General features: G+C 33.7%; 3 protein-coding genes across 9 annotated transcripts; 2 read left to right on the top strand and 1 right to left on the bottom strand.

Moving 5' to 3' along the window:
• Window positions 1-460: 460 nt before the first annotated feature.
• Window positions 461-1,788, bottom strand: Prosalpha3 (proteasome alpha3 subunit). The gene is made up of 5 exons (XM_015926729.3): window positions 1,688-1,788; window positions 1,581-1,623; window positions 1,352-1,514; window positions 804-1,225; window positions 461-729 (listed from the first exon to the last, which is right to left on the bottom strand). The coding sequence occupies exons 1-5, from the start codon at window positions 1,688-1,690 to the stop codon at window positions 557-559; spliced, it is 804 nt and encodes a 267-aa protein (XP_015782215.1). The 5' UTR covers window positions 1,691-1,788; the 3' UTR covers window positions 461-556.
• A 513-nt stretch (window positions 1,789-2,301) lies between these two features.
• On the top strand, window positions 2,302-3,594 carry LOC107359740 (uncharacterized). The gene is made up of 2 exons (XM_015926287.3): window positions 2,302-2,860; window positions 3,288-3,594. The coding sequence occupies exons 1-2, from the start codon at window positions 2,398-2,400 to the stop codon at window positions 3,377-3,379; spliced, it is 555 nt and encodes a 184-aa protein (XP_015781773.1). The 5' UTR covers window positions 2,302-2,397; the 3' UTR covers window positions 3,380-3,594.
• Window positions 3,595-3,853: 259 nt separating this feature from the next.
• On the top strand, window positions 3,854-12,485 carry LOC107359737 (uncharacterized). Of its 7 annotated transcripts, none has more exons than XM_015926282.3 (8): window positions 3,854-3,992; window positions 4,214-4,338; window positions 5,006-5,047; window positions 5,888-6,058; window positions 6,126-6,220; window positions 6,301-11,058; window positions 11,271-11,526; window positions 11,744-12,485. In XM_015926282.3, the coding sequence occupies exons 5-8, from the start codon at window positions 6,130-6,132 to the stop codon at window positions 11,853-11,855; spliced, it is 5,217 nt and encodes a 1,738-aa protein (XP_015781768.2). In that variant the 5' UTR covers window positions 3,854-3,992; window positions 4,214-4,338; window positions 5,006-5,047; window positions 5,888-6,058; window positions 6,126-6,129; the 3' UTR covers window positions 11,856-12,485. The 7 variants fall into 7 exon arrangements, with proteins under 7 accessions (XP_015781768.2, XP_015781767.2, XP_015781769.2 ...); XM_015926281.3 differs by having other exon boundaries at window positions 5,582-6,058; XM_015926283.3 differs by lacking the exon at window positions 5,006-5,047 and having other exon boundaries at window positions 5,582-6,058.
• The last annotated feature ends 562 nt before the right edge of the window (window positions 12,486-13,047 follow it).

Here is a 13,047-nt window from a genome sequence, read left to right as displayed (position 1 = left end):
TGGAAAAATTACACCAAATTTTTAGCAAATCTGACATTTGATAAATTGATATATTTCAACTGAAAAAGGAATAAATGAATCATTTCATATTTCTGATGGAAATAAAATTTTGTTAGAATCAATGGTTTGCAATTAAATTTTTCACTTAAAATGATATCTCTATTTTTGAACAAAAATGTTTTTTGTACAAAAGTTCTATATTTCTTAAAACTAAACGTATCAATTGTTTTGATCAATAATTCAAAGTTGAAAGGTCGATCAAGAGGTATGGTAACAATTGAGAAACAAAAAATCATTCGAAACTAGTTATTCACGAGCTATTTAAGTGTCATTTGTTGTAGTTATTAAGATTAGTTAAAGAAATGAACGGGATTTTTTTGCTAATTGTACAGAAAATTAAATTTTAAGGTAATTACCTTTCTGAGAGTACCAAAAAGAAATTCAGTTATTTAAATAGCCATTGAAATCATAAAAATGATATAGTTTTAATTTATAACAAATCTTCATCTTTAATTGTTATAAGAAACTTTAGGTAGAGTAAATTAGTAAAAAATCATCACTTTGATTTTTCTTTTTCTTTCTGTTGCTTTCTTTCCTTCTCTTCTTTCTCCTTCTTGATACGAGCTGCTTCTTCTACCTCGAAAGCTTTGATTAATTCTTCGACTTCAGAATGAGGTAGAACACGTATTTTCGTTTGGTTGTTCACTCGGGTCAAAGTTGCAATTTCCACTAAAAATGAAATACAGATTAATTAAAAATCAGGAATCGACAGGTGAATGAAAAATGATAGAAAATATACTCACGTTTATCAGTAGTTAGCTTATTCATATCTAAGGTTTTGCTAAGCACTTTTACGGCGAGAGCTAAGGCTTGATCAAGATTCGTTTGTCCTTCTTTGTAATCTTGTTTCAACATAGAAACAGCAGCCGCACTATTGTTACCAATGCAGGTAGCTTTCCAACCACCATAATTACCGCTAGGATCAGACTGGTACAACTGGAATCCATGATGACGATCCCAACCCATGTAAAGAATGGAAACACCGAATGGTCTTTTACCACCATATTGAGTATAAGCTTGTTTGATATCACAAAGCCAGCTAACTAATCGTTCGCACGGTATACTTTCGCCATACTGGAGAAGATACCTTTGAGCAATCTGGCGAAGCTCATTGGTCAAAACATTGGCATCCGAAGTAATACCGGCAACACTACAGGCCATATCACTGAATAGAGAAAAATTCGAGAAATTTAATTTTAAGCACTAATCCAGTCAGATAGACTTGTAAAAGTCTAAGCAAAGTAAATGATAAATTTTGCCAAATTGAATTCCCTGAAATGCAACAACTTACTTATGAAGCTTGTAAATTTTCTCAGCTGAGAATGCTTCATCTAACAATTTGTTAGTATTTCGCCTTTCCGCTGCTAAAACTATACCATCCGAAGCCAAAATTCCAAGACAAGTACCTGCATGACCAATGGCCTCCATAGCGTACTCGACTTGGTAAAGCCTCCCTAAAATATAAAAAATTATAAATCAACCAAAGACCGACATGATGCAGCAACTTATGACAACCTTACCTTCAGGTGAGAAAATAGTAGTCCTGGTATCATAACGCCGAGCCTGTCAAGATAAAATAACGAGTTAAGAGTGAAGCAAATTCTTTTGTTAAGCCGTATGCACTTACCATGATATTTGATGAACGAGATTAACAATAATTAAACTAATTAAACAAATCGGTAAACAAATTTGACCAAGTTATTTAAAAATTGCTTATAATCGTCCTAAGCGCAATCTCTCAAGCCATCATTGCTAACCATGACATCTATGAATGAAAAAATTTGCAGGCTCAAAAGCGTCTTTTTTAAACCAAGATAGATCGAATAATTCTGAATAATTGAATTATTCCTAATTAGTAGATTTGATCACAAATTTTTTAGCATAGAAAAATTAAGGAGGTGCACAAAAAATAGGGGAAATAATTTTTTTCCGATAATTTTGCTATCCTAGCCGCTCAATACGACCAGATTTCATGAAACTTGCTTAGATATGGTCAATATATCTGATTCATTGGCGCTTACTCGAGTTAGTTTGAATTGAAATGTGACATGGTTGCAACAAATTGCTGTTTTGAGCGATCTCAATCGCATGATTAATCGTTTAGTAAATTTAAAATTGTTTAATAAATGATTGTTTCTCTCAGCAAAGACTCGGAATTGTTTGATTGTATTTTTAAGTTCTGTATCGATATGATTAGAGAGTATCGATATTTAAAAACCATTTTTGTTGATACATTTAAATTTACGAAGCAGCAAGAGCTTTTGATTTTGTCTTGAGTTTTCATTAATCTTGCTTTTATTTTTTCCTACTTTGACTTAATTACCTGTTAAATTGACAATGGATAGTGCATCTAAACCAAAGAAAAAGGTCGTGAAATCTTACTGGAATGGAAAGGAACACATCAAAGCCATCGGACCAGATTCTCCATTTGTTATGTTGACAAAACTTCCATTAACTTTAACTGGTAATGCTGTGTACAAAGGTCACGATTGTCTTAATAAAATTTGTCCTAAAAAAGGGAAAGCCGCGACACAATCCCAATCAAGACCGCTTCCACCGACACAACCATCTAAAGCCAGTGATAATTTGTCTGCAACCATTGACGCTGTCGCCAAAACAGGTGCCTCTAGATCCCCCGGTAGACCCAAAATTGGACAAGCGATTCGTTTCCATATCTGGCAAACATCTCTCGGCGCTAACATCCCCATTAAATCTGCTGCCTTAAAAGCCAAAGTGGTCGATTATGATCCATCCTTTGACCTCTATGAAGTTGAGCTGTTCACTGCCGATCATCCTTGCAGTAAGTTACCCAATTACGTATTTGTGTCTGTTTATAGATTTAATTTTAGCCCAATAGTGTTCGCTTCTTCGCTCTAGCTTGAGCATTGCTTAGATTAGAATTACTTGAATTTAGATTTAAATAATAGATAATTTCAAAGTGCTTTCTGTGAGATATACTAACCAAAATAGATAAGAAATATTTCTCCAGAGAGTAAACTGTATTTCTATGACAAAGATCAAAACAAATATTTCAATGATTTAAACAGTTTATTGATATCACTGATCATATTTTGAGTCCATCACTTGTTTAAATTGCTATTCAATGCCTTCTGTTTTTTTCTTATGGCTTTTTGCTTATGGTTTAAACAATTTGAATCCAACATATTTGCATAACTTTTTTACATTGCAAATTGCATTCTAATTTGTTCTTTTATTATTTTTTTCAGTTCCTGATTTCTGCAAACAGAAATCGAAAAGGATTGCGGTGAACAGCATGCTCGTTAGTTGGGACACATTAGCTGACCCAACTATATTGTAGAAAGTTTTTATTGAATTAATTATTAAAAAAAAATTAAAATGGATCTTGGATTTTGTTTCCTGATCTCATCATTTGATCCATTTTACGGCTTCACCAAATTTTCTTTTAAACCTTTTCTTTTTTAAAATAAATTTGATTTTTAATGAAATTTTATCTTTTTTAATTCAATTTTAATTTTTTAAAACACAAAATAAAATTATGACTTTCATCTACAATTCCTTCTTTTTTTAATTTCAATTTCTCATCACTCATAATTCAAAATTTATTTTGTTTGAAAGACGTTTAGTAAAAGTTAATTTTCTCATAATTTAAAAGTGAAGACCTAACTTGAAGATTGGATTATTTATCTCTGAATCATTAATGAAATTTATTATTTAAAATCTGATTTAAATTTATTTCATAAAAAATATTGTTTCAAATAAAAAGCAAAGAACGCCATCTTTTGTTAACATCTTTAACCTAATAATCGAATGCAAATCGATTATGTGTGGAGCAAAAATTTATTTTATTTTATTTTTCTCTGTTGACGCGAATTAGTGAGAATTTTATTAATCTGTTATGGCGGAAATCAAATTAAATGGTAACAATTTATTAACATGTAGTACAATTAAAGGTAAGGCTGAAGCTATTTTTATCATTCAATTGACCGTACTAAACTGTTAATGGTCATTTCTCTGTGTTTACTGACATTTTTCTTTTCTTTTTGTTGTATGATTCAATTTGTTTCCTTTCCCATTTGCATTTTTCACTCTCATTTTATTATTGTTCCTTTAATAATCTCCATGGCTATGATTAACCTTCTATAAATGGTCAAAATTTAACCTTCAATGAAAGGTTTTAGATTACGTAAAGCTGTCCAATTTGCAGAGATTTAAATACGAGGTTTGAGTAAAGCCGAAAGAAATATTCCTGAGTCAACCTATTTTATTTGAGATTGGAACTCCACTCCAAAATATGTGGTAAGTTTTATTGGTCAATTTGTTTGTTCAATTTATGATAAACTCTTTCCTTCCGTCATCAACGTCTATTTATTTAGCCTAGTTTTTAATAAATCACTTCACACTATATCCTTTTCATGCATGTTAACCATCTCTATATTTTTACTCTGAATTTTTACATTTACAACAAGCCAGTATCTCCATCATTTCTCATTGCATCTTCCTAATGTCTAACTTCTCATGCTTACATGTGCATTTATTTACTATTGAAAGTAAATGTGTTTAAAATTGTGCCATCGATTAATGTGAATCAAGTTGGATATTAGCTCTATCAGTTTCTACTATCAGTGGATGTATTCTCATGTTCAATCTTTTCATTTGATTAATGTGTCTGATTGACTAAAAATTGATCTTTTAGCACAACAGGATGTTTTATTTCTCCATTCTAAAGTTATAATCTTGTTGATGTCATCTTATGTTACTTAAATCAAGTTTCTGGTTAGTTTGCATACAATCAAATCAAATTGATAAAACTAGTATAAATTTTTAACAGCCATAACATAACGAATTATCTGTGATCTCATTGATCTTTATTCCACTATTTATCACTCCATATCACTTTCTCATGTCCTTTTTATCTTTTTTATTAATATTTGCTTTCACTTTCAACCTTCAATCATCGAAACAGACGAGAAACCATCATCACTCTCAAAAAAGCACATTATAACAGGTAATTATAATTATTAATCTGTCTTCTTCCTATACCTATTCAAGCATACTTTTTTCGTTTCCTTTCCATCTCGTGATACAATTGTCTTTTCCTCACTATTTTAATCTTTTTCAGTCTTCTGCTGAATTGTATTTTGATTCTGCCCTATTTCATTATGTAATATTAGCCCTTTTTGTTACGTTGATCACGTTGATACGATTTTCATTTTGAAGTAAGAATGGTTTCACTGCGAGTTTATTAGTATTCTTAATGAAAATTGTGATTTAGTTAGACAGGAAATTATGCGATTTAAATTATCGTTAGGACAATTCATAGCATCAAAGAAAATTTCACTTCAGACAATTTTATCAAAATTTAATTTCTTGGCCCGACTCCCATGTAATCATGAAAGAAAAGAATGAAGGAAAAACGCTTTGTCCTTGTGCTTTTTGTTGTCCGTTTCTTTTTTTTTGAAGTGTTCATTTTCTATTCTAAGTGTTTTAATGAGGAAATAGATTACTTTATAATTAATTTCACCTTGTTTCTTTTTCTTAGGTAATTTGATTCAAGGAAATGATCTTCGTCCATCAACACAAGTAGCTGATCATTTGTTTTTGCTTTGATATTCTGCCTGTTCGCGTTAATCCTGTGCACCATAAAGCTTATAAAACAATACCATAGACTGAAAATTAATGGTTATAAATGCAAATAGCGTCAAAATGGTTTTTAAGTTATGAAACCGATTTTGCTTTTCAATACGTTTTCTACGACTATTGAATTTTACCCATTTTTTTTATAACAAACATACAATCTCTGATCTGCTTGGCGTTTCTTTGCATCATTTTCATGATCATTCTATAGTGAAGTCATCAAAAGTAATGTTCATCGCCCCTTAATGAAAAAACATCATTAATATCAACAAAGAGTGATTATTTGATCCACTGTTATTGTGAGCTGAATTCTGCTTCCATCTTTTCCCTGTTTCTTTTATTGCATATTTGTTTATTTACTTGATACTATATAATTGTTGCTGTGAGTTTCTTTATTAATGTATTGGAAAACAAACTAGTAAATGCGTTTCTCTTTTCTTTCCTAACAGTTTGATGTCTTCTTCAACGAGAGTACCTATTGATGTGATCTTTGGATACACAACACAACCGAAGACCAATGAATTATTGAAATTTACTCTAACCAGTTAGTTATATCTATTTAAATTAACTGTTTGCAATATTTTCAAAAATTAATGCTCTGTTTTTTTTCTCTTTTTACAACAGACATCTATGCACGCAACTTAACTAAACGTATGTTTTTCAATCCAGATCCTTATTTAAAGATCTCAATACAGCCCGGAGAAAATGAAAGTGTACACGCTTACTCTCATTACTTGCAAGTTAGTCGAACTGATAATGCAGAAGGAACTGTTGATCCTAATTGGAATTGTAGATATACATTCGCTGCTATTCCTTCAGACGTAATTTTCTTTGAAGTTAAGGACCGATTTGCTCGATCTCGACCATTAATCTCACGTTCACTTGGACGAGCTAGTATTCAAGTTGGACAATTATTAGAGAGATTTTTTTCAGGCTCAGGGGGAATGCCATTTGAATCAACTCTCTGGCTAACTCACAAAACATCTTCCACATCTGATAACAATATCAACATTGGCAGTATTTCTTTCACTTTTTGTTTGGAACTTGATAAAGATCCACGGATTCATTCCATTCGTTCATTATATACTTCATCAGCCAATTCTAATTCCTCCTCCGTTGGGGGACTTTCAAGTGCCTCTTTGCCTTACATTCCAAGTGGTAATATTCCTGCTGGTCAACGATTATCTAAAGACTCTTCTTCTCGAAGTAGTCGATCAGGCAATGAGTTAGTGCGTAGTGATGTAATTCGAAATGAACTTTCTCAAATTTCTCGAAATCGATCTTCTAGTCTCACTTGTGCCGCTATTGATGCTATACCAACATCCTCATCATTAGCTTCAAATTCTTCTGTTAATCGATCTTCGTTAAATCCAGCTCATTTGATGAACTCGTCATGTTCTTCATCTCCGCCAACTTATTCATCTAGTCTTCTAGTGTCAACTGGATTAGGACAACAACAGCTTCAAAACTCAAATATCAATAAATACCGTGATACCCCTCCACCCTTGCCTCCAAAACAGAAATCAACTAAACAAGGCCAATCTGAGCATCCCCGTGATAATCAAGAAGCTTCACGAAGCCAGGTCCAATTAGGGTCTTCTGAAAACAACTCTTTTTCCTCATTATCTTCTGTAAATTTTTCACCCCTTACTGACCAGTCATCAGGAATAGTACCGCCTAGCAAAACATCTATGACAATTGATAGTAGCAGCCCACCACCAACGCCTCCTTTAAGGTCTAGGATTTCACGTGTCGTTAAGCCAAATCTAAATGAAAAGCAAAACGACCATCGTACTGCAAATATCCATCAAGGAAATCAGAAATCTCAAGCTATTACTTTTGAAGCTGACAACAAAAAACAACAAACCCCATCACAATCACAATCACAACCATCATCATCATCATCAAATCAACAGAAGCTGCTTCACCATCCATTTCAACAGCATCAGTCGCCTGAATCAGCTTCTTGTTCTTTACTTAAACAAGAGAATTTGTCTGGAGGAGATTCAGTTGAACAACCTGAACCAGAAAGTATAAGTTCCTCTTTAATTCCTGAATTTTCCTCAATCGATATTAGTTATCAAGATGATGAAGATAGTGATGGAAGCTCATCTACATTAAGTTGGACAACAGAACATGCTCTTAATAGTGCTCAAGTGAATGAACCGACATCAAATCAATTACAACAAGAAAATATTGACGGTAGTGATAATGACATCGATCATGGATATGGTGATGAAGAGGACAACAACAATGATGACAATGTGAGTGAAAATTGCTCAAATGTTTCTGAAGATGGTGAAGACGATGACGATACTGACGATGATGACGATGACGAAGACAACGACGACGAAGAAGAAGAAGATGATGAAGATGACGTTGAAGAAGATGACGAAGACGACGAAGAAGATGAAGACGTTGAGGAAGATGAAGAAGATAGCTGTAGTACCAATGATGCCGTCCCGTCAATAGTGGATAACGAGCAAACCGAAATGAGCTCTGGTAATCCATTTTTATCTCAAATTAACGAGACTTCTGAAACTTCTACACGAGCTTCTAATTTAGACAAACAAAATACTTCAGACGACCATGCATCAACATCTTCACATTTTACACCTGCAGTAAATGACTTATTGCCCTTACAATCTACTTTATCTAGTTTTACTGCTGATACTCAGCCTTCATCTTCATCTTCACCATTGGTATTTGCTGTACAAAATAACTCTGAATCGTCTACTAAAAATTCAAGACCACCAAGTACAATGTCATCAAATATTCGTTCATCTTCGAAAAATCCATCTAAATCATTGCACAGACGAACCATGTCATCAGCCGGTACTTTTGCCTTACCCAATAAACGAGAGTTTCGTTCAGGAGCAGCAACCTTAACACGATTGCCCTCAATTCCGGAGCGAAACTATCAATTCCAAAAGGCTGAGACAGATGAACCTCTACCTCCTAATTGGGAAGCAAGGATAGATTCTCATGGAAGAGTTTTCTATGTTGACCATGTTAGTAGGACAACAACTTGGAGCCGGCCAAGCTCTGAAGTCCCAAATAAAGTGCCTCAACTTTCTCGAAAATGTGATATTGCATCTACAGCTATGGAAATATCTCGCCAACAATTAGATAGAAGATATCAAAGTATTAGAAGAACAATTACTCATCGAGGGTCTGCATCTTCATCTTCAACTCCTGTATCTTCATCTGCGAGTGTTCCTCCAACCTCAACTCCATCCTCCAGCTCAACAGGACCCTCTTACCATAGCACAACACATTCTATCAACAATTCATCGACAAACTCTGACTCATTGACTACTGAATTACAGCCCGCAACAGTATCTTCCACATCGATAGGAGCTACTGAAACTGACTCACCTATTCCTTCATCATCTTCCTATGGAACACGACCAGCTAGTACTTCATCAATTCAGGTATCACCAATCGCACCTTTTGTATCTGCAGCGGCAATCTCAGCCCCAAACTCAGAACCGTCTTCATCTACGGCATCCTCAGTATTAATGTCACCATCCACTGGACAAGCATCATCATCATCACCTTCGGAAACCTCAAATTCTAATGATTCCACCCATATGTTTCCAGCTCTTAAGTTCCTCATGCGATCAGATTTTTTCAACTTATTACACCTTAATGATGAAGCACTAGCTCAATACAATAAAAGTATTTCCCTTAAACACATGATTACCAAAATTAGGCGTGATCCAAGTCATACCGCTTTTCAAAAATATCAACACAACAGAGATCTTGTTTCGCTGATAAATAAGTTTGTTGAAAGTGACCGTGAACTACCACAAGGATGGGAAAAGAAACTAGACCGAAACAATAAATGTTTTTTCATTGATCATACAACTAAAACAACAACATTTATTGATCCCCGGTTACCCACTGAAGTTCCTCCTGTAAATCCTCACATATTAGTCATAGCACCAAGTCGTCGTCCAAATCGTGGACCACCACCTCAACAATTGTTGTACCATCATCAGCAGCCACAACCACCATCCACTTCTTCTGATGCAAATACTGCGAATAATAACGCTCATCAAAACAGTCCTGTTCCTCCACCTCGACCATCTTATCCAAATAATGTCTCATCTAGCTCATCAACAGCATCTAGTGCCACAGCAACTTCTAATGCTACTCCTGTTCAAGTTCCTGTTGCCTACAATGAGAAAGTAGTTGCATTTTTAAGGCAACCCAATATCATGGAAATCTTAAAGGAACGTAGACCTAATATCAATTCCATGTCTTCATTACGTGATAAAGTGATTGCAGTTAAAAACGAAGGAACATCAGCATTAGATAGATATAGTAACGATATTGAGATGACCATTTTATTAAGTCTTTTCGAACAAGAAATCATGTCTTATATACCAATTCAGAATGCAATCTCAGCAAGATCTCCACCTTCTTCGAACAATACTTCAAACCAGCCTTCAACTTCGACTCCAGCCTCAGTTTCCTCTTCAAGTATTGCTTCAAGCCACTCACACGGATCTCCTCAATCATCATCTGGACTTTCTAGAGCATCGGCTGTTCGAATACCACCTATTACAGGCTGTTCTCCTTATAGACGTGATTTTGAAGCTAAACTGCGCAATTTTTATCGTAAACTAGAGCAAAAAGGTTATGGTCAAGGTCCAAATAAATTTAAACTTAATATAAGACGAGATCATTTGTTAGAAGATGCTTTTACAAAAATAATGTCAGCCAATTCTAAGAAAGATTTACAAAAGTCACGTCTCTATATTAGTTTTGCTGGTGAAGAAGGTCTTGATTATGGAGGACCTTCAAGGGAGTTCTTTTTCCTTCTTTCACGAGAATTGTTTAATCCATATTATGGCCTTTTTGAGTATTCAGCTAATGACACATACACCGTTCAAGTTAGTCCCATGTCAGCTTTTGTTGATAATGCACACGAATGGTTTAGATTCAGTGGGCGAGTTCTGGGCTTGACTTTGGTTCATCAATACCTTTTGGATGCCTTTTTTACACGTCCATTTTATAAGGCCCTTCTTCGCTTGCCTTGTTCGTTATCTGATCTCGAATATCTGGATGCCGAATTTCATCAATCATTAAGATGGCTGAAAGAAAATGACATAAGTGATTTGGAATTAGATTTAACCTTTTCAGTTATCGAAGAGGTCGCTGGACAGGTTGTTGAAAAAGATCTTAAGCCGAGTGGAAAAAAGATTTCTGTTAATGAAAAAAATAAAAAAGAATACATTGATAGAATGGTTAAATGGAGACTTGATCGTGGCGTTTCAGAACAAACTGAATCTTTGGTTAAAGGTTTTTACGAAGTCATTGATGCCAGACTTGTTTCAGTTTTTGATGCAAGGGAACTTGAGTTGGTTATAGCTGGTAAGTTTAAGTTAATTTATTAACACACAAAAGACAACTGATTTACTTTTATATTTTTAAAGTTGATCTTTTATAAACCCTTTATTTGGAACTTTTAATTGAGTGGCTTAGATTTAGTTGTTTTTGTTTTATTTGTAGCTTTTCTACTTGCTTTGTTACAAAGACTTTGATAACTTATATTATTATACTATTAATGCATTTTCATAATTCAGGGACTGCTGAAATTGATGTTTCTGACTGGCGAAAAAATACAGAGTACCGCTCTGGTTATCATGATCAACATCCTGTTATTCAATGGTTTTGGAAAGCAATTGAGAAAAAATTTGATAATGAGAGACGACTTAGACTTTTACAATTTGTTACTGGAACATCAAGTATACCTTACGATGGCTTCGCTGCCCTTAGAGGAAGCAATGGACCAAGAAAGTTCTGTATTGAAAAATGGGGATTGCCAACAAGTTTACCCAGGTAAATTTATTTCAAGGTTTATCCATATTGTAAATTTTTTTAGCTTAATTTAGAAGGGATTAAGAAGGGGATTCAATCGATTGTTTCCTTCGAAAGTTATTTCAATATATTTCAGAAATTATTTTTTCCTTATCTGGATATCTTTTTGATTCTAAAAAGCTTTTTACGCTTTTAATCACAAAATTAACTGGTTTCTTTGTTTTTTCTGCCTATTTAGAGCTCACACTTGTTTTAATAGATTGGATCTACCGCCTTATACTTCATTTGAGATGCTTTATGATAAATTATTACTTGCAGTTGAAGAATCTTCTACTTTTGGTATCGAATGAAAATGTGCAACTTACTTTCATCATCACAATTAATAAAAGAAATACTTTTTCAACAAAAAAACTTGGAATATTTCATGCATTCACTTAAGATTAAAAATCTAGCAACTCCTCTACGGGCCACCTGAAGCTGCTTAATTCTCAAATTATTCACTCTTTCAGCGTTTCGCATTATTCAATCTAAAATCAACGAGAGCGATTTATGGACTGAGAAAAGTTTAAGTTTACAATTAGCGTTACATATCAACGAAGTCAAATCATCCTGTTGAGCATTGAGACAATAATACGATAAGACAAGCGTGTTCAAGGTTATTTCATCACCCATTGTGATAGAAGATGAAACGAAAAGATGAGAATAGATTGCGTCATCAACAGAACCAGGTATCAAGGAAACCTTATGAATCGAGTGCCGGACATCATGTTATAAACTTCCAAACCAATAATTTTAGCTTGATTGTACTGTCCGAAGGTACATTGCGACTTTTCAAACTGTCTACGTGAAAATCATACCGTACCGATTGAAAGATTGTAATAAAAATGGTTCACCAAGTCTGGTTTTTTAACGGAAAAAAACGAAGTTAACCATCTAAATAAATGAATAATCAAGCAAAGTGATAATCTTTAAACTCTAAATTTCCTCTTTTCTCATTCTTCTTCATGTTCCTCCATGAAAAGTCAGTAACTGATCCTTATTCAGTGTATCAATATTTCCTTGTGACCTTTTCTTACTATTATTTTACTCAATTTATGCTGCTCGTTTTAACCTTGATCTGATAAATTTTATCTCTTATAATTTTAAAATAAAAACTTGAAACAAAACAAAACGAAAATGCCTTTTTTAATTAACCAACAATTTGCCATCAAATTTAAAAAATAGATTTACTTTATGCGTAATTGATTCTCATAACCATGCAATCAACTTCCCTTGTATCTTGCCTTGAATTATAAATACTAATTTTGTCCCATCAAACCAAATACCCAATGAAAGTATAAATGGACACTAAACCTTCACAGTGATTGACCATCTGAACATTGATTAGAGACGATCATTTCCAAATGAATTAACGATAACACTTTTACTTTTACTTGAAACATTGATTCATCACTAATTAGTACAATGTTAACCATCGCCAAATTTATGACTAAATTTAAGTCCATATTTAAGTTGCTGTCTTGCTCATATAAACCATGAAAT

This window comes from Tetranychus urticae, chromosome 2 (genome assembly GCF_039701765.1).
Source record: "Tetranychus urticae isolate SD_2017Ah chromosome 2, NJAU_TeUrti_SD_1.0, whole genome shotgun sequence".
NCBI lineage: Eukaryota > Metazoa > Arthropoda > Arachnida > Trombidiformes > Tetranychidae > Tetranychus > Tetranychus urticae.
The sequence above is the reverse complement of the archived record's forward strand: the minus strand, read 5'-3'. Positions and strand labels throughout refer to the sequence as shown.